General features: G+C 38.6%; 1 protein-coding gene across 1 annotated transcript in view; it reads left to right on the top strand.

The window, feature by feature from the left end:
- Positions 1-27714, top strand: part of nos1apa (nitric oxide synthase 1 (neuronal) adaptor protein a) — a 130572-nt gene that overhangs the window by 90389 nt on the left and 12469 nt on the right. Inside the window, exons 6-8 of the mRNA XM_036570681.1 lie at positions 396-537; positions 3572-3729; positions 27492-27653. Of these exons, the coding sequence (XP_036426574.1) occupies positions 396-537; positions 3572-3729; positions 27492-27653 (462 nt within the window). The remainder of the gene's footprint in view (positions 1-395; positions 538-3571; positions 3730-27491; positions 27654-27714) is intronic.

Below are 27714 nucleotides of genomic sequence, written 5' to 3'. Positions count from 1 at the left end.
TCCCATACATTCTTACTACAAGACCACATCTGGCCCTGCAAGACTAACCCACTTCAAAAGTATTTGAAGCGGGGACACACTGGCACAGCCATTCTGCATTTGCCCAGGCATATTGTTCCTCATAGATGTCATCTACAACTTAGGCCCAAATATCTACTACCATCTGCCATCTAAAATGAATCTCTCAATTTGATAGCACTGGCATCAGTGCTCTCTGTCTTTTCCACTGGCAGCATAGGTTAATGAACCAACCTAGTTTGTCCAGCGCTCACTTTTCTCACTGTTCTTATAGATTTTTGCGGTATTTTAACATTTAAGCTACCTGTTCATTTAAAATTTTCATCATTAGTGTGCTAGACTAGATAAATGCAGACCTGTCTTGTTCCTGTGTGCAGAGCCAGGCCATGCGGATTGTGCGGACCGTGGGTCAGGCCTTCGAGGTTTGCCACAAGCTCAGTCTGCAGCACGCCCAGCAGAATGCAGATGGCCAGGAAGATGGAGACAGCCAGAAGACCTGCACAGACTCAGGAGTGCAAGGTAGCCTCTACACATTAGGATGCAGTATTAAAATCATGACTGATATTGATTTTACAGAGATTAACAAATCAGATAACTAATAGTATCAGCCAGTATAATTTAATATGGTCAAAAAATCATCAGACTCGTTTCAGACTCAGTTCTAGTTAGCCTCGTTAGCCCACCCCTGGTGCCCCTTGCCAAACCAGTTATCCCTAATTCTAAAAAAAAAAAAAAGTTGTAAAAGATGTAGTTTTGCATGTTCACAGAACTCACCCTTCCTCTTGGCTTCCTTAATATGTTGCATGGACATGAACATAAATCTTGCAGATTCTTGTTATTTTACTATAGTTCTTTTTTGTATGTGCTTTTTTTTGTAACTGTATTGTGTCTGTAGTGATGTGCTGTGTAATTCTTCTGTGATAATCATTAATACTTTCACCTCCATAAAATATTCCTGTACTACAATTCATAATTCAGCAAAATGATTCAGTTAGTCTTTGCCTTGGACAACAGACCCTGAACTTCAAACAGATGTAGATGATAGGTCAGACTGATTTATACTTTAGCTAGCAAACAGCGGGTGGCTGTATGATCTTTTGTCAGTGCTGTTAGCCTGCTGATTGGCTAACAAGCTGATACTGGGCAAACATTAAGTAATTAACATTACGCAGGTATAGCTCCACAAATACTACAAGAGCAGCTTTCATTCTAGAACTGCGCATACCTGAAACAGTATTTTGCTCCGTGGCTGACTCTGGAGATCTTGCTTTTTCAAATGCCTTGTTATGTCCTTGATGTCAGTGCACATTAGTACAACTACGAACGTGCACGCTCTGGGGGCTGGGGGCAGAGACGTGGGGAAGGGCAGTGAGTGAGAAGGAGCTCTAAAGGATTTTATTGAGTAAAAAAGGACATGCATTAAAACATGCTGATGAACCGAAGGTAAAAAAAGATTCAGGGCTTTGCTTGCATTCAGGGCTTAAGACCTATAAGCCCACCCCTGGTGCCGCACATGCTGATATGATTGTTGTTTGTCAACTCTTGAGTATCAAATGTGATTGCCAGTGCACAATCGACACACTGCTTAAACTCAGGTAAACAGCAGAAACTCACAGTCTTCCCTGAATTCTTATTGGTTTTGTTGGTTTTTATCAATTCTCTTCATAGAAAAGTTTTATTGGGTTGTCATCGTGCTAAATGTTAGTTTTGGATTCATTTTTCATGTTTTGTGTTCAAATTACCATCTAATTTACCTGTGAAGATGTAATAGAAGTCTTTATTAAGTAAAAGGTTTCTCTAATAGTGGGCGGTATAGCCTAAAACTTAAATAATATAATATATATTTGTATAATTAACATTCTTATAGTTCAGTGTATATCACGGTATAGTGTATTTGTGATGATTTTTATCAAATAAAACCATTTTGGATGTTTAAGGTAATCTGTTTTTGTAAATTAACAATGTCATATTATTCCAGGATTCTGGGGAAAAAACATGTATATTACTGGGTGAAATAGTAAAAACAGATAAGAACAATATGTAGACAGATGTCAGTGTCACTTTCTAACCTTAACGAGATAAAGGTGAGTGCATGTAAGCACATAACAGCTTCTCTGAGCTCAGAAAAAAACAGTGCTACATTTTGTTTTACATCTGAAATTCTCATGTCATTTGTGTCATATTTGCGTCTCTTGCGCTCAAGCTTTCAGAGAGACTCTGCTGGAATTTAATAACTATTATGAGCGATTCAAGCTATCGGTATTAACTGAGAAGCTGCAGAGCTTCTCGGCTTGTAGCAAGGACAAAGCCCGAGACTGCAGTACAGTCTACAGCTGGTCAAGTCAGGGGCACACTAAGTGGTGCACACGAAAGCCGGCTAGCCATCATGCAAGCCTAATGGCTTATGGCCAACCCCAGGACACCAGCTTTTATTTCCACTCTCCTTTCTTCCTTTTAACCCATTAACTCATTACATTGTAATGTCTGCTCCTGCATCAACAAACTGGATTAACTTACCTCAAACTGCAAGTCACTACATGGAAGGTGATGGACTGTATGTACATTGCATGATCTGTGTTTGTTTGTCGCATACTGGTATAATGATAATGACAGAACTCATCTTAAAAAGACTCCTGTACCCCCACACTACTGTAATGTTTTCCTCAAATCACAGATGTCTGTTACAATACATACCAAGCTGTTAAATATTGGTGCTTTCTCAGCCAGAGTTTGTGGCGGCCAATAAATCTGCGGGACTTCAATGTCGATCAGTGTCGAACCTTTATATCGATGTGACACTGAAACACATGCATAGTAAATAAAAAGACTAATCGTGAAACTGATTCTGCTCCACCAAAATAAAAATATCTACATATGCTCTTTAAAGTAATACCATGAGATTCAAAATGAGTCCGATTTTGCTCACACTCCCTGCACACTTAGATTTAACAAAATACGTGGTACTCCACATATTTTGGTGCACTTAGAATCTGCCTACGTGCATCGGGCCTTTGATAGAGGCCATTGTACAACATGTGACGATCAGTGGCTGAGGGGCGTCTCTTTTTTCCTGCTCCCCGAGCCGTGAGTTCAGGCTGATTATCCTCCTCCGTGCTCCTAGCTGCCTCTGGAGATTCTTCCTTTTGAAATGCAGATGAGCGCCATCTCACCCACGCGCCAACGCTCAGCCACATGAGGGTCCCCTAGCCCCGAAACCAGTGCTCCAACCACACTCAAATGGATGTGACTCACTCCCGTTAGCACCAGCTCTGGCACAATGTCAGCCAAACCACTTCAGGGACTAATTGTCAGAACCCTCTTTGACAATAACAGTGAACTACTAGTTAAAAGTGCCCAAATCATCTCACTGGGCCTTAGTACTCCCTCTGGCTGTTGCCTCAGGCCTTATGTTAGTGGGCTTGAAGAAGCTTCATTTTTCATCATGTACCTCCTTGAACATCGTTCCAGCATCACCGCACATGCAGATTTAATTGGTTAAACAGAAAATAATTAATTCACATTGGGAATGAATGCAAATTGTTTCTGTCTGCAGATCGTGAGCTGACTGGAGCTGAAAAGGCGGTCGCAGAGGAGACGGACATTGATGCAGAAGAGCTGCCTCTGCCTGACAGCACAGTTGATGAATTCAGCCGTGGGGTGACTGACCTGGACGCTGCTAAAAAAGATGATGACGTCACTAAGGACAAGAAGGTAAGCGATAAGCATGTGCAGCATTCGTTGTGTCTTGGCTAAAATTTCAATCAGTTGTTTGCTTATTAACCCTTTAAGGCTGACACAAAAATCTGAACAAGAAAACACTTGAATGAGAATAAATGCCACATATCTGACGTATTTTGTCGTTACTCATTACACGTTGAATTGTCATTACACAATTCAATAATAAGTGCTTAACGATCTGAATTGCACTCTAAATGAGCTCACGCCTTTGCTAGGAAGGAATCACAGCACAAAGGAAGCCTCAGGCATATTTTACAAAGTGATACAAAAATGGTAGAACACAGAAAATCCCTACATCCCTGTCTGTTTCACTGTGTGCAACATGGACATGCACATGCCATAACTCCTCTGACAGCAGAATTAAACGAGTTAAAGGGTCATCGCCAGATTCTCAGAATGGATTGCTGGCGAGACGCTGTGTTCCATAGGGTTTAAACTCTCCCTGAGCTTCGTGTGGTTACTTCAGTTCCCAACTATCCTAACTGGATAGCTGGATTAGCTTCTAGGGCTGCTCGTATTGTATTGGCAGAATTCCATATTGCAAATATGTTGCCACATATTACGATTACCATATACAGTCACATGAAAAAGTTTGGGCGCCCTTGGTTAAATTACGTTTCGTTGATTTTCTAAGTGAAAGTAAGTATGCATCCTCCACAGGGAACACACCTTTGCACATTAATTAACAATTTGCTGTTTATTTGTTAAATGTAACATATTGGGGGTGAAAATAAAACATAAAATGTGGCCTGTGCAAACATTATGGCACATGTTAAATTTTGTTTTTTTTCCAATATATTGAATAAATAGAAATTGTGCACTAAACTTTGTAGACAAATGCCATATTTAAGTTTTATTTAAATGCCATATTTTAGGTTTTTCAACTTAGAAAACCAATAAAACATCATATGAGGGTTTTCAAACTTTTGCATGTAACTGTAGTTTGAAATACATTACCAACACACCTTTGAGTTCTTAATCTGACGTTTGAAGGATGGACTGCTTTATTTTTGGCCAAAATCATTTATGGTTGTTGTCAGGTGAATGCCTCAATTCACTGAAACACCCACAGAAACGTACCTGGATCATCTCAGATATGTCAGGAAGCTCACAGAGCAAAATTAAACATTTAGAGATTGGTTTGAGGCTCATGAATTTCATATTGCAGACTACTGCAATATCAGTATGTATTTTGAGACCTTATTAGTTTCATAGTAGTTTCTGAATTATAAGTATGAAGTTTAATAACAGAAAAATAAGCCTGCAGTTGAATTGGTTAAGCAGTGTTGTACTTAATAGCAGGCTGTAATTTGCAAAGAAACAAGCTCTCAGAAGGCTTGCACACTAAACACAAGATGCTGCAACACACTTTAGCTTAACCTTTGACTGACAGTTTTGCCCTCAGTATTTTCTGTAATAAGGCAATGACCCCAGTGGGCTGAAAGATTCACCTCGAGCATAATAAGGAATAACAAGAGACCTTGAAGGAGCTTGACAAGCAGACGGTTTCCACATGAGTATATATAACCTATTGGCTGTAGGATCTTGGGTAGATGTGCTTTGCCGTATCCCCATAAATGCATCTGTGCCCATGTTGAAGTATTTGTGCACCTAGATAGCAGTGATTTTCTTCTTGTGTGTATTGTCTGTGAAAGTACTAGATATTAAGTGCTTTGCTATGCTTTTTTTGTGTTGGGGCATGGTGACGATTCTGCGGGTGATAAGATGGGGATGAGGCCGACTCCCAGTAAAAACACGTTCCATTTCTGGAATAGCTTTTGACTCCTATTGAAACTGCTGATGTCCTACATTCCTTGAACGTCCTCATGCCAGAACATGTCTGTTCGTTTGAGTAGGACAGTAACCACAGTGTGTTCCAATTACTCAGTCCATTTTTCCCAGGCCAGTGTGTCCTATTAACCAGTCCTGATTAATTGCAAATAGATAGAGACCGGCACTTGCTTATTTAAGATGTTCTTCCATGTCATCGTTACATTCAATTTAAATATTCTCAAAACTCACAGTGAGTGGGTTCAATGAGATGCCCACAGTACTTTAGTTTTTGCTGTGATTTTGCATGCTTGTGGTCCAGATTACACCTCTGGGTGTCATTTGTTGCTGCATGAATAATGATTGTTTTCAAAAAGTGACAAGATAAAACCTGTGTAGGAGTGGACCTGAATCACTTTGCTAGTCAAGAACTTGGAGAGTCTCACCTTCTGGGTTGCTTGTTGACAGTTATGAACACTCTTTTCTGTGCACATGGACATATAGTGTCTATTAGTCTGTGTGCTGCAATTAAGTTAAGCCAGCATACAGTGTTCTCTGATATAACAGACTGGTCCATAAACTTTGCCCACTTGAACAGCTTTATCTAAAACAAGAGAACAGATTATCGTCAAAAGCATTGTTTAAAAAACAACTTGAGGAGATGGACTGCAATTATTCTGCAGTTTGTATTACATTAGAGCATGTGATATCCTGAGTGTAGTATAAGATTTTAAGCACAGTACTGTGTAAAAGGCAGAGACGACCCTTCATTTATTTAATTTCCAGGTAACACTGCTATTAAGTACAAGCTGTTCATGTTTCAGGAGATATTTATATGGAGTTTAGATATAATCTACATACATAAGGAAGAAGAAGAGCGCAAAAAATTATTGAACACTATAGAAAAAAGGGCCTGTTAACAAACGTGTGAGACCTGGTAGACCACTAAAACTAGTACAAAACCAGACAAACAGTACTTAAAGCTTTCATCTTTGAGAGAGAGGCAAGGAGAAAATCAAGCTCCACTCTTGCTTCAGATCTGAAAAAATCCACAAGTGTTTCTTTCCATTTTTTCACTGTGAGAAGACAACTCAACACTAGGAGTCTGAAAGTATGTGTGTCTGTCAAAAAGTTGTTACTGAAGAAAAGGAAATAGACAAAAAAGAACAAAATTTGCAAATCAAACCAAGAAGCTGTTTGTGTTTGTAATCATGAGAAGCACAGAATGCAGTTTAGTTGTGTCCCTGCACATTTCTTTGAAAAACTGAAAACAAATCTCCTAAAAAGAATTGAAAGTATATAAAGGCAAAGAACGGACAAAGAAAACAGTAACATCCCTTTTGAATGTGAGGGGAAATTACATTTTGACTGGAAATTCAAAAAGTAAACGGTGGTCTCTGCCTTTTGCACAGCAAAACACAGGAAATCTCGTGAACATTATGTACTAGTCATGTCACTTTAGGCAGCATCCTAAGTGTTAAGATAGCGTATTAATATAACTCATGACTAGACTCAAATTAACTCATATACTGTGGGTCCTTAACACTTACTAACGTGCCGATATGCTCATTGAAAGTGTGGCTGTGCATACTCATGATGCTGGATCGTGTTCTGATCTAGTGATTTGACATCTGAGGGATTTGATATCACTGCTGATTTCATACCACTGTGAAACATTTTATTCATTATTTATTCAGTGATACCAATGATGGTTAGGAAAATAGTTAAAATATCTTTAAGCAAAAATCACACTATTGGCTTCAAAGAGCTGATATGTATGATAGTGATTCCATCTGCATATGGCTCATGTCTATAACTAGTCAAGAAAAATTTGGTATAATAAGCTCAAAATCTGGAAGACAAGATGAAATGAATGTTCTGTGTTTGGAGAAAGCCAAAAGAAGCTTTCAACTCTGTTCCACCCACTGGTTCCCAACTGTCAGCTGTGATGAGTTTGTGGAAGACTCGTCCAATTTCATGAGGAAAATTGCTTGAAATGTAGAGCAGTTCCAAGAAAGATTAATGCTGTTCTGCATCACACATTTTTTAAGGTCCATAATTTACCCTTTAATTCTAAGCCAAGGAGGCAGTTATGTCTGCATTCTAATCTACTCTTCTCCTTCATTAACATGATTTCTCAACACTGTTGTCTTGTTTGATTTGTAAAAGAAATGATCTTAAAAAATGAAATTTTGTAGATGTTTTTTGTTAACGTCACCTGAGCAAACCTAAGATATACATCACACTTCAGTCACCTTTTATACAGGGAGATTCACTCGAAAGAGGCCCGAAATATTCTGTAATAACTCTCGCTAGGACAAAGCAATCTAAACTAAACAGCGTGCAATGAGCTCCTCAGTATATGGAGCTTCAAACAAGCTGGGATGCCCCTGCGTCAGAGCGATAAGGTAGACGCCGGACAGTAGTCGCGACCTTTAACCTCCGTTTGCAACTTCCGGGTGCATACCCCCGTACCCCTTCATGTGTCTGGCAGAAAACTGAGATCACTTCCAGCATCGCATGTATTGCAATCGATTACAGATACGTCAAGGTATGTAGCAGATTTTTTGGTTCAGATTGCTTCATCCTAACGGGAGTTACAACAGAATATTCGGGACCTCTTTCGAGTGAATCTCCCTGTAGTTACTCTGATGAAATAAATCAGTAATAAGCCATTGGTTATTTAAATTCTGTTCTGAATGTGTGGGTGCTCAATTAGACACAATCACAATGCATCCAACAATAAAGGCAGCATTATGCTTCCTTTATACGGTAATAGAATATACGGTAATAGAATATATTAATATTAAAATATTTTTAAAAATCCACTTTAAATCCATCCACTATAAAGGCAGCTACTTGAAAATTCAGACAATGTTGTGTTGATAACTTCCAGCAGGGGTGGAAAATACTTGAGTAGTGTTACTGTACTGAAGTACTTTTTGGAAAGATTTATATTTTACTAGAGTATTATTGAAACTGTAACTCAGTTCAATTTCTAAGACAAAAAAAAAACATTTTACTCCTTACGATTTTATTTAGGCCTTCAGTGTACTTGTTATAAATCTCAAAGGCTGGGAGATGTTTTCTGTTTTTCTCTTTCAACCAAATTTATATCATTGTAAAATAATAATTTATGCCAGGACTAGTACTAGTACTTATATTACTTCAAACGTTCACTTTTTATGTATCAGAGTATGTTTAAAAAATCGTACTCCATTTATTCAGTGTCATGTGAGCAATATGGTCACTCCTTTTTCTGCTTTCACACAAGGATGTTTTTGGTTCCATACTTCCATTTTATTTATGTACGGTTTTGACAGTACTTTTGCTTAAGTAGTACTTCTCTGTATTTTTCCAACTCTGTTTGTTTCTTGTTTTTATTTTCTTCAAAGCTTTAAGCTCACTGCAGTAGCCAAATATCATGTCTTCTTACCTAAGCTAGGCTTGATATGTGCTGTTGTGACCTGATTCACAAGTCAGTTTAAATGGAGATGCTTTAGTTAGACCTACTGCGCTAGATTCCATTGGGATCTCCTCCAGTGTGAAATCCATAAATCCACAGCTGGGTGGGCATGCTCTGCTTTCACTGTGCATTTGTATGTGGTCTGGTAAGTGTTGCATGATTTAGTGATTTTGGCACATGCTTACCTTATTTTCATGTGGTTTTGTTCTACTGCACGAAAGATAATGAGGACGGTTTGAAAAATCGTATGCCGTTTACTCAGTGTGATGTGAGCAGAATGGTTTGACATTCAAGATATTTAAGAGCTAATGTATAGGATGAGCCTATGAGTGGTATAATGTGATGATCCACTGCGGCCAGATGAGCTGTCTCATCCACATTATGATCCATTGTTCATGAGTGAGCGAATTAACTTGCTTTTATTGTTTTAGTGAGTAAAACTTGTCATTTCTAGTGTAACACAGGCTTTTAGAGTTGCAGCCTGCGGTGTCGTTCTGTGTGCATGCTCCTTTGTTTGATAAGCAAAATAGCAAAACAAATAGCTTTAAGACAAGTTCCACGTTTGCTTCTTTGCCTTTGGTTGTTTGTAACAGCAAATTCACCTCATCGTATTGTTTACACGAAACTGCCAGATGCTCTCTGAAAAGAACAGGAAAAAATAGTGAATAGATATTTTTCCCCATTTGCTTTAGTGAATAATTGAATATAGAGACTTCTGGAGTCTGTAAATGTGACTGGATTTGTCCCCACTCTGAGAGAGGCTGCAGTGATAGCAGAGATATTAATACAAATGCTGTTGAATTACTCATGAGGATGGATCCATTCTCGCCACCACGCATGCTGAACTTTACCCCACGGCTGGCAGCTTCACACACCCCAGTCAAGTTGCCTTAGGCCAGTACACTGGCAAGGTCGTATCAAATATGGAGGAGTCCGCTGAGCAGCCCTAGCGTTTTCCAGACTGTTACTGCAAAGTGAACACTGGCCCCTTTAATCATGGGGCAACCTTTTCTCCAATATTACGAGAGAGAACAGGCATTGACTTCATCCGAACCATTGAAGAGCTGTATATTCAAAATCTATATAAGAACAGCAGTCATACAGTTGGCCTGTTTTAATGCTCTATTAAATTTCCTTTAGTCCTAATGTTATCAGCCGACCAAGACATGTTTGGTGTCTGAAGTATGCTTTTTTAGTTTTGCACTGAAACAGCATGGCTAGTATATCTAGCAAGTAATATAAACTTATAACCAGGGGTTCAGTTTGGATTTTAAAGATGGGAAAAGCTCTATTTTCTGTGGATGTCAACAATGTGTGAACAATATTGTTCAGTTTAAGTGGTATTATACTTTATATAGTTTTCACCACAGACATCATGAAAATGTGATTAGCCTGATTCTGACTAATAGCCTATTTAAGTCAGGTAACTCTTTTTAGCTGTCGGTTTTGGCATCAAAACTGTTTTAGAATATCTTCTTACTAATTTCTAACAAAGGATAAAATCACACTAAGGCCTTTAAGTTAGCAACGTGAACTGTGCCACAGAATCTATCCTTTTAAATGCTCTGCTTGTAGGCTGGTGGCAGAGACAGTACAGTTTATCCCAGAAACTTGTAAAATGGTTCACTTCAGCAACACTTTACTGCGAAGTATTCAATGCCATTCAGTCAGATTTGGAAACTTGCTTCTCAGACGGCAGAAACAAACAGCCTTCCTATCCAACATAACTGAGCAGTTCATCTCTGAATTAATTAAGCTGATTAACAGTATTAATCTACAGACACTATTAACTAGCTGTCTAGGTGCAAATGACCGCCTTTTAGTAAGCTGGCATAACAGAATGCTAAGTAACATACACACTTAAAAAAGATGGTTCTTTGAGGGTTCTTTAGTAAAGAAAATAATTCTATATAGAACCATAAACACTCAAAGAACCCTTTACATGATTAAAGAGTTCTTTGCATCATAAAAAGGTTCTTCAGATTGATGGAGAAAGTGCTATATGTATATGGTTCTATATAGAATGAAAAGGGTTCTATATAGCACCAAAAAGGGTTATGCTACAGTTATGATATCAAGCTTGTATCAGTAGAAGAACCCTTTTGGTGCTGTATAGAACCCTTATTAAAAAGGTTTGCTTTTGTTTTTGACAGACGAGTTTAAATGCGGCACTGCTGGTTTACTGTGTCTCTTCCGGCTTTTATTATGATGCAGGTCATGTCTCGTGAAAACATCTTTGTAATATTCTATTTTTGATTGTTTGACATTTGACATTTTCATCAAATTACAGTACAAGAGCTTAGCTCTACTTGCTGTTCACACAAACCAAAGCTCTAGCCCAGTTAACCCTGCTTATAAGCCAACAATTAGCATCATGCGAACTGATTCACCATGCTGAATCATCGTACACTTACCTCAAGCCATGTGGAGTTGGTAAGTAATCCCAAATAGACTTATGTGGTATCTTACACTGTATGACATAGTGTTATGTATAAAAACAGACACAAGTGCAGACTTGAGCTGGCTAGAAAGGTCTGGAATTACTTAACAGTTTGACGCAGTTTGATGTTTGCACGGTGTTAATAGGTGAGGTTTAATTTGTTAGCTACATAAGCCTTGTAGCTCCATGCAAAATTAAATAAGCACATTTCGGAAACTAAGCATGTATTGGCTGAGTGATTAAAGTTGGGGTAATGAGAGAATTGTGTTAATTCAATTTTTTGTCGAACTATTCCTTTAAAGAAGCGTAGACTATTCATGGCAGATGGTACTTACAGAATTAAGGGAAGACAATGTGATGTCCAGTCCCTTGCAATACTTGCTCACTGATGCATGTACTCTTTCTGGAGTCTACAGGTTAAAAAAAGAAGCATGTGTTTTGTGGTGTGGTGCTGGACAACATGAAGAACCTCATTCAAAAATAATGGCACATCATGTGCATTATGTATGAAGGTTTGAATTCAGCTTTTGTGTTCATGTAACCTTGATTTAGCCCCAGCACATAGGGTTAGCCATTATCAAAGCTAACCATTACAGAACACAGAAGTGGACACACAAAGAGCCAGACAAATCTTAGACCATGCTGTTGAAGGATGGAAAAGAGCGTGGACATGCATAAGGATTAAATGACTATGTTATTGGCATTCTGTATTAAAGCCAGTTTTTTTCATTCAGCTGTTCAAATTAAACTACATTAGTGTCATTTTAGCTGACAGAATGAGAAAAGAGCAAGAAGAACATACAGCTTTTTGGAAGCAACCTTATGTGCACATGTTCTTGACTTGCTCTTGAAGTGTTCTTGACTGTGCTTGAATGCTCAAGACAGTACTTGAGCTCATGTGTAGTTGTCGTCGTCAAAGCTTTTGGAACTATACCAACCCTTAAGTTGTTTTAAGCAGTCATGGTAGGTTCTCACGAGATGACTACACAAGTTATTGACTTTTGCTATTATCTCTCGATTTGGCTCAGTGAAAAACACTGACACGTGTTTGTCTAATATTAGTTCTGAGTGAATAAGCTCTCAAATTAATCATTTTCCAAGTGCCCCGAGTGCTTTTGGTGAATAAGCACAGTAATGATTGAGAGACAATTAAATGTTTAAGTGGAAAAAATAAAAGGAAAAGAAAAAGGAAGGTCATGCTGCGCTGCATATGGGCCTGTTTATTGCAGATATGTGCTTTGGCCTGACCTGTGTTTAAGTTTTGATTGTATTAACATTCAGAAAGAGAGAGAAAAGAAAGAGAAAGACAGTGGAACCGAATGCCGCCTCCATTGTATGCTGTCAGACACAGGTGTCCTTGATCTTTTTTGCACCAAGGCAACAATTGGAACAGACACTGAATCATCTTTGTCCAGTGGCTCGAGATGGCTAAATATAGGAGGTCGAAAAAGATGTGCAGCTCCCCACACAAAACTTTGGCATTCTTGTTCAGGTGAATAGCCTCAGCTCTGACTAGATATCTGACATTTTGCTGCTATAGGGATCTTTTTCAAAATGATGAAAAAGTTCTTTTGTTTTCACATTTCTCACAGACAGAGATGTGAACGGCATTTCAAAGGAATGTGTAATTATTCAAAGCATGATACGGCCTATACAGAGCCACCTCCATGCTAATGTGCCACAATGACATTTAACTTTAATGTGAATTCAAGGAAGGCTGGAGAAGTGTCTGACTTTTCATGGGGCTTTTAATCTCTTGAGTGTTAAGCTACTTAATATCAAAGGCTTTTAGCTTTAGTCTGTTTTATCCACGACCAGTGAATCTTTTTGGTCTCTGCTTTGGTTTTATGGAGGTTAATCACAGGGCTGTGCTGCTATACATTGAATAAAGAGTGGAAAGATTCAGACACATCAATAGGGATGGGTAATGAATAAAGGGACCTTAAAGGGTTTTTTTTTAAACTCAAACTCTGCTATAACAACTTCAATCAGTGGTTTAAGGCCATCGTTTTAAGTTTTTCTGTGCCTAGGTGAGCTGTAGTATACTTGTAGTATATTTTCTATTTACTTTTTTAAAGTGCTGTACTCTTGGGGAAAAAAGGTCAGTCAAAGAAGCTCATATTTGTTTCGCAGGCAGAACTGAGATGAGGAACGAGCAGACAAATGGAAACTTTTTAACAAGGTTTCTAGAGGAAGTGTATGCTGTCCATTTATACAGATTGATATTTGGGTTACAGGAGAGAAGGGTGTTACGGTGGAGACAAATTGATTTGGGACACATTAAAGAAAAGACAGATTTCTTTGCAGCAAAGCCGCAAACTCAACAGCTGATGATATTGCAGATATGTCTGAAAGAGCCTCTGTGTGCCCGAGAAATGTGCAGATACAACATCACTGTTGATATTACCTGAGATACTGTGTCCTGTTTACTCTTTCATGTTTCTGATGCTTTGTGTGTGAATTAGCTCTGCAGATGTACTTTTAAAATGCTAACCCAGCTCATGGAATCCTGAGTGCCCACCTCCTTTGTGTAAGGGTTCCTGGGAAGTGGAAAAAGTTGTTATACTGTTGTAATGTCACTGCAATTTTGGATCACCTAAAAGCTGCCCCACCTTCATAATGTACTGCACATTACTTCCTCTCTGCTGCCCTATTGTTTTCCATTTGGCATGGAACAGGGCATGTAGCTTGAAAGGGTTCCTGTGCCCTTCTGGTTCAGTCCTGCTCTGCTCTGTTTGCTGGAGGTCGTAGAGAGAGAGAGAGAGAGAGAGAGCGAAAGAGAGAGGAAAAAAGAGGGGGAGGAAGGGGGAGAGTTAGGGAGAGACACTGCACTCATAGTGTTAATGATTACTCAATTAAACTCAATTAAGAAGCTCATCGATTAGAATTTACCTTCTTCATTAATTGGCAAGGATTAGTTTGCGGTTTGTATAACAATAATGCATATTTTATATTCTCCTTATGGTTTTGTGTACGGTAAGAAATGGAGGCCATTGAACACATTCATTTTTTATAACAATACACAATATTTTTTAATATAATTTTTTAATGAGGACTTTTTAAAGGCTTTCTTCTGCATCCATTTATATTAGTATTACTTTTAAATGTTTAAAAGATGTGCATGGTTTATTATAGTCCAGTTAGGATCATTGTTATTATTTATAAAACTCAGATTGCTCGATTATTCAAGATAATCAGTAGATTACTGAGTTACTACAGAGACTTTATAAAGGAGGAGACTGGTCACTGGTTGAAAAATGAATGGGAAAGCTCATAACACTCAACATGAGTAAGTCACATCACTTAATGAAAAGAGCGAATCGGCAGTTCCCCTCTACTTGGGCTTAGTTGTGCACAAGCACAGTAGCCAGACCAACCTGGAAAAACTTTCCGTAACGTTTTTTTGTGCATTATTGAGCCAAACATTAAAAATTATATGTGAGATACTAGTCAGATTTTACCAGTTACTTCAAGTATGTTTTTGAAATGGTAATTTGGCTTTGAGTTTTAAGTTTATAAGTCTCTCCCCATTTAGAGAGATAGAAGCTTGGTCTTGTATAACTAGAAAGAACTGCCCAGTGGCATTGCCAAGATGGGTGTTGAGCAGACAGACTTTCCCATACTTTCCTATACTTTGGCTACTATACTAGCCCTGTGCACGGGTACATGGTTAAACATTGTAGATGTCAGTATTCGAAAACTAAAATCGGGTATTCGTTGCATTTCATTACAGAAATACAGAAAATATACAGGCCAATAATTATGCATATTATACTATATGTGTAAGTATGCATAGTATACTTTGCTAAAAAAAATGAGTACCTTGATGTGAGCGCATTGCCAAGGATGTAGTGTTAAGAGTGTAGTTGATGAGAGAATGTAGATTTATTGCTAACTAGGCTAACTATTAGCTGATGTTAGCTAGGTCCAGAAACAATGAAACATATTTCTTTGGCGAATTTTTATCATCCACTGAGGGGAAAATATCTTGTGTAGGAGACAAGGAGTTCTTACCAGCGTACAGCATTGTACAAGCTCTAGTTTAGCTCATTAACTATTGAAGAGTAAAGGCAGTAACCATTACGTATCAGTCACAAAAACCTACTGATTTCGCTTGGCTATTTTTGAATAATAAACCATGTCTTCAGTTGTATTCTTCAGTGTTGTTCATTTTAACCAGTGCTATCACTTAAAAAGTAAGGCTATATAAGAAATTTGTTTTTCTGTTTTTCTTTCTTTCTTTTATTTTTTTAAAGCATTGTTTTCGTCTGCATGGGTGACCAAACATTCTTTCATTACCTCTTGTGGATACATCAGTCATCCCTGTACTATGCTGTATTACTTATTTGATTACATAATAACATCACACGCACACACACACACACACACACACACACACACACACACACACACACACATTATCTAAGCCACTTTTCCTTCTGGGTCATGGGGGTGGTGTTGAAGCCTATCCCATCTGTCACTGGGCGGAAGGCAAGAAACACCCTGGACAGGTGTAATAGCATCACTGTGACAGCCCTACTGTTGTTAGTCTCTTTCTCACTTTATCCCCCACACCTTGTCACAGATCCTCAGTGCCATGCGAATGTCTTTGCAGAAAGATGAATGGTCCAGGTTACCACTCCCAAGGACATGTATGAACTGATCTGGGCTAAATAGTCAGGGTTTATGGAGCATAGCCAGCTGTTTAGACAAGTGACCTGAAGCAGAGTGAAAGAATACATCAGTGTCTCCTCCAGCAATGCAGTGCATGAAAAAGGACATTGAAGATTGCACTTTTTCTTCTTTCCCCTCAAAAGCACAAGAACACACAGCACTTCATACCTGCAGAACAGCATGCATGCTTTGTTGATTCACTTAAAAGACAGTGTTATATTGGGTCTTTTGTAAGGTTGAACCATAGTGCTAGTTTTTCTCTGAGGCCTTTTTTAAATTGCACTGTAATTTGCAGTAGCTGTGAATGTTAGGGAGTAAGCGTTTTTAAGGTAGGTAGTTAGAACGTGTTTTTGTGTCTGAATGAAATTTAATAAACATTGTCCCGCAGTTCTGTTTTCCACTCTCTTTTACCATCACTGTGTTTTGCATATCATTAATGTATTTAAAGCTCCTAATTACACAAGATTAAAATTACAGACGTCTCATGTGAATGGGACTTATAATGGTAATTATTACTGACATGGGTAATAACTACATTAAGTTCTGTGTGAGCATGAAAATCTCAGTATTTTTGTAGAGACATCAGTAGTAAACACTGCTGAACAAAATAAAGAGCGTTTATTTGAGTAAATGATCAACATTTTAATCCTGTGTAAATGAAACATCTGCAATATGAAACTGTCATATGATATTTATTAGTTCAGTAAAGCTCCATAAATGTAAGTAATGATGCAGTATAAGGAGTCTGCAGTGTGAGAGCCTGTCATTCCATTAAGACACTTGCTGTTGCCCTACAGTTACATCCACAGAAAATAAAAACAAACAAATACCTTACCTTAACTATGTGGTCCTGGCTTATCATGAATATAAACCAGTATTGCAATCTTTTGGGAAGTAACTTTCTTTGGTTTGTGGCTTCCTTTGTACTACACGACAGAAAGGGCTTGATGCACTGAGCCTTTTGCGGCAGTTTCATGCATAAATCTGACATTCTGCCTGTATATTATGTATGAAACTGAGGGAAGAGTTTAAACGCACTATGAATTTTGTTCTTGGTAAAACACAAACGCAGTCCATGTTATTGTTTTACAAACTGTATTTGTTTTGCTGATGTAAAATAAAACCCCTGTAGAATGTTTTGGTGGGAAAGAACCTCATTTACTAACATGATCACTATCTCTTTGTCTCCTTCATTTTCTGTTTTGTCTCAGCTCCATTATTTCACTGCACCTTTTGAAACCCCACGCTTCACTAGCATGCAGTTAGAATGCTTGCGAATGCAGTATTAGTAAATAAAACAATAGCTTCAGATGCATATTTCAGTCAGCATGTTTTGCGCTGTGCCTGTGCTTGTATGTACATCTGGCCCTGAGAGTTCTCACTATCATCTACAGCGTCAAGGATAGACCTCATTACAAGCTCATCAGCATGAACTTCACCAAACCTGGTCATTCCACAAGCTGCTGAACAACACTGATGCAGCTGAAAAGAATCAATGGTGGCCGTAATGATAGCTGACAGCCAGGTGCCGAGCATGGTCTCTGAGGGCAAAATCTCAGGTTAATCTGAAAAGCTGGGAGCTATCATTCATTTTCCCCTCTGCTATTCTGGTACTGCTAACTGAAGTTGCAGAATGTAAGAATCAAAACAGCTCTTGCCAGAGATGTTGCCTCGAGTCCTGCGACTTGGACTCGAATCCAACTCAAGTCACGAATTTGATGACTTGAGACTCGACTCAAGAAAATCAAGAAAGACTTCGATACAAATGATTCGGAAAGACTACTACTACTACTACAAACTAGTGGTTGTTTTTAGTTTGCTGTGCTAGTTTTAGTGCTGAGCTAGTTTTTATTTTAATCTTATGTGCCCAGTGTTCCCAAAAATATATATATTTTTTAAATTAAGTTCAATAGTACTTTTAAAATTCTTTTTTTATGTGTAGTTGCACTACTCTTTGTGTATACCAGTATGTCTGTCATGGTTATCTGTGCACCATGGATTTTGGAAGTGTAAAAAAAGAAATGAATAAAAATTAATATACAGCTATACGTCTGCCCTGCGATGGACTGGTGACCTGTCCAGGGTGTATCCTGTCTTCCGCCCAATGACTGCTGGGATAGGCTCCAGCAGCCCCCCTCGGATTCAGAAGGATAAGCGGTTTCGGAAAGTGTGTGTGTGTGTGTGTGTGTGTGTGTGTGTGTGTGTGTGTGTGTATACAGCTATACCCTACTAGCATGCTGACATTAAAAGGCTATGGTACTGTTACTATTATTCAGTGTTATGGCCTTAAGTTAGCTGAAGAATGCATACTGACTTGTTTAGGACTCAATTTGAGACTTGCCTGTACTGACTCGGGGCTTGAATCGAGACTTGACTATCTTGACTTGGGACTTCACTCGGGACTTGAGTGTCAAGACTTGAGACTTACTTGTTACTTGCAACTGAGTGACTTGTTCCCACTTGTGGCTCTTGCAGAAGAAAAACATGAGTGCTTCCTAGGTCTGCATGATTTGGGGAAACTATATAATTGCAATTTTTATGAGCAGTATTGTGACTGCCATTTAAAGTGTGATTATTTTTTAGAAAATAAGGTTAATTTTGTCTGAAAAAACAAGATAACTTTTTCTGGCTTAAGGTGCTGTCATTTTTGCAATTATAGGCAATAATTAAAATAGCAGCTCTTGTGATTTGAAAATTACACTTTTACAAATTGCAATTTTGATGAAAACAAAAAATCCTTTAGCCCTAGTGCTTCCCAGTGTTAATGTGATTTTTATGTATTGCCTATTCTGTTAAAGAGCCCATTTTGACAGAAAGGTATTATAGTGTAAAATAGGAAATATAGTTTCTCAGTGACCTAAGCCACTTCCCAAAAATGTGAAGATAATTGTATACTTGGGTGATGGCAATATTTCTCTCTCTCTCTCTCTCTCTCTCTCTCTCTCTCTCTCGTTCTCTCTTTCTCTCTCTCTCTTTCTCTCCCCCTCTTTCTCTCCCACCCTCTCTTATTTGAATTCATTTTTATTCATCTGTAATTTTGTATCTCTGTCTCCTGCCAACTATCTTTATCCCTAATACTTCCTCCTCTCTGTGAAGTCAGAAATGCCCTGCAGACATTACGGACTTCATTAAAACTCTAAGCCTGGAGGAAAGGAGAAAGCAGAAGTGAAAGCTGGAGTCGAAGCCTCTGTTTAATGCATGGCTTAGTGAGTAATACAGCTGCCTCGGTGAAGGAGTAGAGTCTGGCCAAGCTGACGAACCTTACCTTATCCTACCTCATTACCCTCTGACCACTACTGATAGTGCTGTCTACAGGCAAACTGGCCACTGGCCCCCAGAAACGTAGTGACAGTAGAGATGAATGCTGGTGCCATAACCTGTTATACACTTCATTACTTCTCACCTCAGGCTCAGGGAGTTAAATATCATTAAATATTACCACAAATCAATAGTACTGTATTCTCACAATAAGACATGATAGCAGTTTGTAGAGTTCATGAGTACATGTACTAAAAACCTTGGAACTCTTAACAGTTCCCATATGTTCTATAGGGCAGGGTATATGTAAAAATAATAATCACAATATTTTCCTTTAAAAAAAGTCTTTACGTTGTCACTTATGTGACCAAGATGGGTCTTGACCGTAGCCTAATGATGTAGTAATGGCTTATAACAGTCTATTGTTTTAACAGTTCTTGGTCAATAACAGTAAATGAGAATAAAACATTACATGTAATTTGTATTTAATATAATTTGACAAGCTATTGTCTCTGTCAATTGGACGATTAGCACCTGTCAAATATTGACATCAGGTTAGTTTCTAATCAACACAGGTGACCATTACATTGCCGTGTAACCCAGCACTAATATACTGTTCCATGGTCCTCTGACAAAGCTTTCTCCATGTCCTGTTATTAGTATGTGTTCAGTACTCTATTAATGGGCTGTAGTCTGGCCTAAAGTGGAGTTCTGGGCCATATTTCTCTCATAACTCCCATGAAAATCCTAAATCTTTCTGTGAAAGTGTGGATCATAGTGCTCAGTATTAGCCTTCTTTAATCCTCCTGTTTCAGCATGTCCCTTACACTCACACCCCCCCCACCCCACACCACCACTCACCCCACCCCACCCCGGTCATCTATCCCTCTCTGCCTCTCACTGTGGCCAAGTGAACAGCTTAGGTTTTCATACTGCCCTCCAGTAACTACAAGATAACAAATACATCAGTGTAGCGCCGTGCCAGTTGACATGCAAGCCCAATCTCCTCTCATGGGTCATGAGTCAGCAGAGCTTTTAGGATTTGGTATTGCTTACTGGAGATTCAGGAACAAAGGGAGGCTAGTTTACTGGGCATGAGGAAAAAATAGTAGTGCAAGTAGTAGAGTTTGAATCCAGACAATTAAATAATGTAGCGAATGTAACATTAGGTAGGACTGCACGATAAATCGTATTTTTATCATAATCGTGACATGAGTTTCTACAATAAACACACTGTTAAGAGCTGCATTTGTCAGAATGGATCAGATATACCTCGCATGTGCAGCGCTAAAGTGACATATTTAGATTGATGGGAATATAACGTTAGTAGCCTAACAAGTGCTGCCCTACACTGAGTTTGGACCCTGCTCTTTCACATGGAGAACGTGTAACGTAACCATTCGGTTAATTTAAACTACCAGTTGCTCCAATACTCTATCCTTAACTACGAGGCTGTACAAATGCTAAAAACATGACATCTATCCTCACTCTCAGTGTTGTGTGTAAAATGCATAGGCTGTATGGTGAAATGTATGATGCAGTAATGTCTACTGTCACAACAAATCTGCATCATCATAAAGAACTTTTTAAGGAATTAAATATATACACTCATTTTTGTTGACCTGTATTGAAAACATAAATATACATATTTATTTGAGTTTGTAGCCTGAGTGCAAACACAAAAAGAAAACACTTTAGGAAATCCTGACTGTTTTTAGACTGAAGCACCTGATGAAATTCACTCATGTTTCACAGCTAATAGGTTTTCCACAAGGGGGAACCATTAGCAGTCATATAGCTTTTGTTGCTCCGGAAGTGCAGGGTGTTGTTGTTGTATGATTAAAAAAAAATCTTCACAAAAATGTGCTTGCAGTTCTGATGTAAGGTGCTTTTTTTAATTTATTTTTTTGCCATATTTACCTAAATGAAATGTTTGTTAGAAAAAAGGCTCTACTTCAGCACATCCAGTCAGAGACATGCTATTTTAATAATAATTTATCACTTCTCGTATTGTAATCATGATATTCAACACCTTTATTGAATACCACATTTTATGTCCATTTATGTCTTAAGCAGCCCTAACGTTAAGAGTCTTGACCAAGGACTTTTGGTATTGCATGTTGTGCTTGCCAAAGCAAGGAATTGAGCCCATCTGCTATACCAGCTGCCATTGAAGAATAATAGACAAAAATGAAAAAAAAATGCAAAATGTATGTCCAGAACCAGGCAAAAGATTGGCAAATACGCAAGGCAGTAATGGGTGGTGTTCATCATGCCTAATGTAGTAATTGATGTTGTTTCATTATGAAGACACCGTAATTCATGCATCCACTCAGGCCTTAAAGTCATTAGCCTGAAAAGTTCAGAATGATTTAAATTCATGAGTGATGCTCTGTCAAGGTGATGTAACATATCCAGACAGTTTAAACACCCTTGGGTGATCACCATTTATCCTGACAGAGTTTGGAGGAGCCTAATTTTCTCTGTGATCAGTTTTTGGCTTTGTTCTCTCAGGCTCTGGCCATGGGTATGATGCAAAGTCACAAACTCTTGCGAAGTCATCTGCGGGAGCAGGTGTTGTTTACAATGTAGCGTTCTGCAGGACTGCCCAAATAAACAGCTGTCGAGCAGTACACTCTCGCAAAAAGCCGGCCTCATCAACATGCTAACCCAGGCCTCAGCCTGCTTTTGTTTGGCCTGCATTAATCCTACCAGGAATATGAGGAATGGCAGGGAGTCTGTGGAGTCGTGGCTTTTAGCAACATGCTCTGATGGGAGGAGGAGAGGATTAGAGCAGGTGTGTGTTTTTGTGGGTGTGTATGTATGTGTTATCCCTCACACCTTGAAATGTGGAGTCATCTGTCATGTGTGTAGGAGCATGAGACACTTCTCTAATAGAATGCTCTGCATAAGTAGCAAAACCTAGCATTGTGTTGTTGTGACAAGCTTAAGCCTCCTGAACTCAAAGATTGAGCATTTAGGGCCTGATGTGCTTGTGTGAGAAGGCGCAGAATGTGACTGGATGCAGCCTCTGTGCTCCAGCACTGCGACAGAAAAGGAACCTTCAGTTTTCTAGGGCTGTAGCTAATTACATGAACTGCACATAGGAGTTGCCACTAATTGCAATTCATGCGTGGTGCAGGATTTAGAAGGTACAGTGAAATCGGAAGGGGTAATTGTCAACTTTGTAGTCGTTTTTTAATTTTTCTACATCATTTCAACACACCAGCTGTCCTTTACATTGTGTTAAAATATCATGATGAATGGAATAATAGAAAGGCTCTAAAATCACTTGGAATAAAATCTCTTTACTTTAACTTACATTGAAAGGTAAGAGTGTTTTTTGCCTTCTCCTCTAAAGTTACTATTTTGGAGAAACTTGTTTTTCTTTGGACAGTGATGATGCCTGAGATGTTGTTTGACAACAGTTTTTGAGAAGGTGGAGAGGTACATGCAGTAAAAGAAAACATTATACAGTCATGTGACAAAGTAAGTACACCCAATGAAATGTTTCTCCTTTTTTGACAGATGTGGACATATCAGTATTTGATGTTCATTTAAACAGCATGTATAGATAAATGTTATGTAAAAGAACAAAGCACAATGCATATTTGACTTCGCAATCATTTATTTAAAAAAAAAAAAGAGTTCTTTTAGCATCTTATGGTCTGCTCTTGGGTTAAATTTGCTGGGGCAGCGTGGCCTAGAAAAGTCAGAGGTGGTTTTAAATCATCTCCACTTGTAGGTGATCTTCCGGACAGTGGAATGATTGGTTTTCAATACTTTGGATATCCTTTTAAACCCCTTTGCCAGACTCATAGGCATCTGCAGCTTTTTTTTTCCTGAAGGCCTCAGAGAGCTCTTTTGATCTAGGCATGATAATACCACACACTCCAATAACAAAGAGCAAACCAGACCAGATATCTGATGTTTTAAATAAGAAAAGTTCCTCCCAGATATTCTTGAACGGTGTTCTAATCATTAGCACCTGATCGGATGCACCTGATTTCAACTTGACACATTTGAAGTAGTGAAATATGGAGCAGTATACTTAATTTTTCCACATGAGAAAATTGCATTAGTATTTGTTTCGATTATGTAAAGGATAACAAAAATATTCATTCTAGGTGTCACTTGTTGAATTATATCACCTTTATCTATCAGCACTGTTTAAATGAAGACTTGGTGTCTGTATCTTCAAATATGTAGAAAAAGTGTGTACTTACTTCTTCACATGACTGTATGTAAAAACTCACAAGGCCCATGCAGGTTCACTGTTGGTTTAAAATAGTAATTAAAATGGCTATATTTGCATTGACTGCATCATGAACCCTGATTCCAATCACCACCACTGTAAAGAAAATCCAGATTGCCAAGTTTTTTTCTAGAAAGGTGCATTTTACATCAAAATGCTGGCATTGTTGAAATCTCAGTGATTGAATTATGTGGAACTTTTGAAACATTTTGGTGGAATTACCAAACAAGCACATGCATCCTATTTTCACCTGCAACCTGGTTTATATAAGCTTAAGTACATCTGGTTCTTGGTTTAGTTTTAAACCAAAAATCACCACTTTGGTTACTTCTGTAATCTTTGTTGGTGAGTAAGCACTTTTGCTCTTCTTGGCAATGCCAGGAATTTTCACTGGCAACTTTTCTGTGCATCAACCAAACAGAACAGAGTCAACACTGTTAAGACATTTTTTTCCTGGCTGGTACATTGTGTTCTTTCTCTCACTCACCCAAACACACTCAGCTCTCAGCATGCAGGAGGTCAATATCTGACTGCTGCCATTACTATAATTTTATCTCAGACCTTTGGGGAAAGTAAACAAGTCAGGCTTGGAGGAAGACATGGGCAGTTGGTCACAGCCACCATGTTTACTACCTGCTGTCCCTCTGCTCTGTTTGTGCTAGCAGCACAGCTCTAAAAACTGGAGCCTCTGCTCTGATTAATGTCACTGTCTCACAACAGCCTAGTGTTGAGATGCTAACAACAGTGTTCCATGGCACTACATTGCTGCACTCTCAAAACAGATGGGTTAAAACACATTGTCCTGTGTGTCTAGATAAGGACTAGACAAATATGTTTATATTTCTATATTGAGGCAAAGATAACACCTCTTAACTGGAGCTGACTATCAAATTTAACATGTGTATCATCAGTATATCTGTAGGTATCAGGCCGCTTAGCCTGTTAGCCAGCTGGCAAACTGTTCAGCCTAGATCTAATTAAACCTTTTTCTTCACGTACACTTTTACACTTTCATATTCAGGCAGTCTGTAGCAGCAAGTGTTTAATTTACTTCATATAAAGCAGTAACCACAAACCTGCATTCATGAAGGATCAGCAGGTCTGGGTTTCCGCTATTTCAGTGATGAGCGATTTGAGTGCTAATAGCTCCCCCTTGCGGAGAATGCTCAGACTGCTGAACATGTCTTTATAATCACCCTGCTCATCCTTCACAATGCAGACCTATCATTAAGTCAAATCATTGAGAACATTCTCCACAAGGGGAAGCTATTAGCGCTCATCCCTCAGCAGACCAGACCACACCAGTAGGATCTTACTAATGCATGTATGTTTGTAGTTATACATTTAATTGTATTTAATTTTTTTAATCAAGGTATCGATTTAATTCAAGTAATCATGACAGCTCTACTTTTAACACAAATATGCTAAAACTTTTAACACATCTTTTTTGTGAATATGCTGACTGACAAGGAAGAGGTTGTTTGCAAAAGAAGTGAAAAAGAACTTCATGAGTTCACTGTACGGCCACGGAGAGAAATGGCTAAGATGAAGTTTGTAGCACATCCTGCTAATGACTGTAACCCAGCATGCAAAGCTACCCACTAAAATGAGGAAACTGTTTGTCAGTCGACAGCGCTTGTCTCTCTGCTGTGTGTCTCCCCAATGCAATTATCTGCCACCGAAGACTCTGCCACCAAAACATTGCATTTGCTGTTCAAAGAGAGATTCCGGAGGCTATTCCTGCATGGGTTTTGATCAAGTTTCTGTTACGCCGGGATGTTTTCATTCTGTTTTTTCCTTCTTTGAAACGTGGTTCTTTGCAGAAAGTTGTGGAGATCTAGGTTAATTACGTTAGATGGTTTAGTGCTTTGACGGATTTTTTTGGTTTTGTTTTGCATCTGAGTTTGTGTCTTTTGATCTTTGTACACTGGACTTTTTATGTGTTCTGGAAGACTTAAGGAAAGATGTTTGTATGCAGAGGATTTGATGAAAGCATATTATTTTCTTCTTTAATTAAGCATCATTGGCATTCCTTAGCAAGCCTATCTAGTTCAGCCCATCATGTAGTTTAGAGTGAGAAACTGTTCTAGTGACAGTTAAATGTTAACAGTGCATACAGGTAAATGTAACAGGTAAATGTTATGCTTTGTGAAATACAGTACATTACTGAAGTTTCTCATTCAGTGCACTATTTTGTTCTGTAATTGCCACAGTTGACACAGATGTCTACATCCTGTTTGTGTTGACATATATAAGTTAATATATAGTGCTTGTTGATGTATACTGTCTACACTGGGAGGCTGTAACATTTTTCAGTGTTAAAGGTGTTTATAGATAACTAGTGTTATATATCTAATAACGTTCTTGATACATGATATCAAGAAACTGATATCCAGTTCTGACAGTTAACTACAACGTATATCATTTGTTGGGTGCTTTAGATTTCAGGAACCTTAAAGTTTTAAAGGAATAGTTAAAAATACAATAATTAAATTAGAAAGGGAAAGTTCGTGAACAAACTTTAAGTTGATGCAACAAAAACAAGCAGTTTTTGAAGACTTAATTGGGTTTATATAATGATTACAGGTCCTTGTTATAGTACTGCTAGAAGGTTGCTATGGTATTCTAGTTTGTTGTTAGGGCGTTGCTTGGTGGTTGTCATATGGTCATTAAGGTGTTGCTATGTGATTACATGTGGTTATTAAGATGTTGCTAAGCTGTTGCTGTGGTATCCCTTGTGGCTGTTAAGCTGTTGCTAGGCTGCTGCTATGGTAGTCTAGATGGTTGCTAAGGTTTTGCTAGGCCGTTTCTATGCTGTCACAGTTGGTTGCTAGATGTTTTTAGACCGTTGCTAAGGTATCCCAGGTGGTTGCAATTCAGTTGATGAACAGGGTCAATTCTGCAGATCACAGTAGGTCCGCACAAATCACCGCAAAACTGCAGTGGTAGCATGCCGACCACAGTGGACACGTTACCATCATAAAGGGGCTTTTTTTCCTTGAGAGCACAGCTAAGCAAAGAGCATTTTAGATCAAAAGCAGTAACCATGATGCAAAGTAGGGATAGACAATATGACAGTATTTTATCATCATTGTGATAAATTGTGTTACAATACATTTTTCTAAGCATGTCATAGATATCATCAGTTCTTAAAGAACACTAACTATGTTTTTTAGAAGGTGAGCATAATTTCAATTGCGTTTTATATTTAGTGCGGTTTGTAAAACCATTTGTAAAATCATTTTAGATGTAAATCTATTATTATGCATATCGTGTATCATTAAAATGTATTGTGCTATATTTTTGCCATGTTGCCCACTCCTAACACAAAGCACTCTTATGTTATCAATATGGCAGTTTATACCAGCTACACGCAGCAGACTTTCCGCATAAAATATTGTATGAACAATGACAGAAGGGCGCACAAAGCTTCAAGTCTAATTTCCCACTGTTTACCATGAGGTGCATGCAACTGTAAGCGTGTACAAAATACTCTGCCAGCATTTGTTTCCCACGTGCTGCCATACCATGTGGCTTTTGGTGTTAAACAAGTTTGTGTTAGACTCATTTGTGTTAAAATGTTATGTTCAGTGACACATTAGAGTACAGTAGACTAACTAAAGTTTACCTAAGTCAGTCAAATGGCCTACACTTTTTTTAATGTCAACGAAGTATTACACGCCACCTTAGCACCCATCCACCCACTCATCAGTGGTATTGCACCCCAACATCTTGGTGTTGAAAATTTGCCACTGAAACAGCTGTATCATTGTTCTTTATATTGTTCTTTACAAAACTGCTATGTTGAATAGTAAGTGAGAATCAGTTCTAAAACAGAAAAATCATGATTCTAATTCTCTCCTCCTCTACAGCTCTCCGAAGAGCCCTCCATCCTGTTATCCTCTCCAAAAATGCTGCTTCCTTCTGGCAGCCAGCTCCCAGCTGGCACGCCGCTGTCCGTCCACCACCAGCTCCAGCTCCTTCAGCAGCAACTCACACAGCAGCAGCAGCAAACCCAAGTAGCTGTAGCTCAGGTAAGAGACAGTCTGCTTTGATTCTGTTACACAAAGAGGGTCCAGTGTTACAGCAGTGAAG

This window comes from Colossoma macropomum, unplaced genomic scaffold, assembly GCF_904425465.1.
Source record: "Colossoma macropomum unplaced genomic scaffold, Colossoma_macropomum, whole genome shotgun sequence".
NCBI classification, from domain to species: Eukaryota; Metazoa; Chordata; class Actinopteri; order Characiformes; family Serrasalmidae; genus Colossoma; species Colossoma macropomum.
The sequence above is the reverse complement of the archived record's forward strand: the minus strand, read 5'-3'. Positions and strand labels throughout refer to the sequence as shown.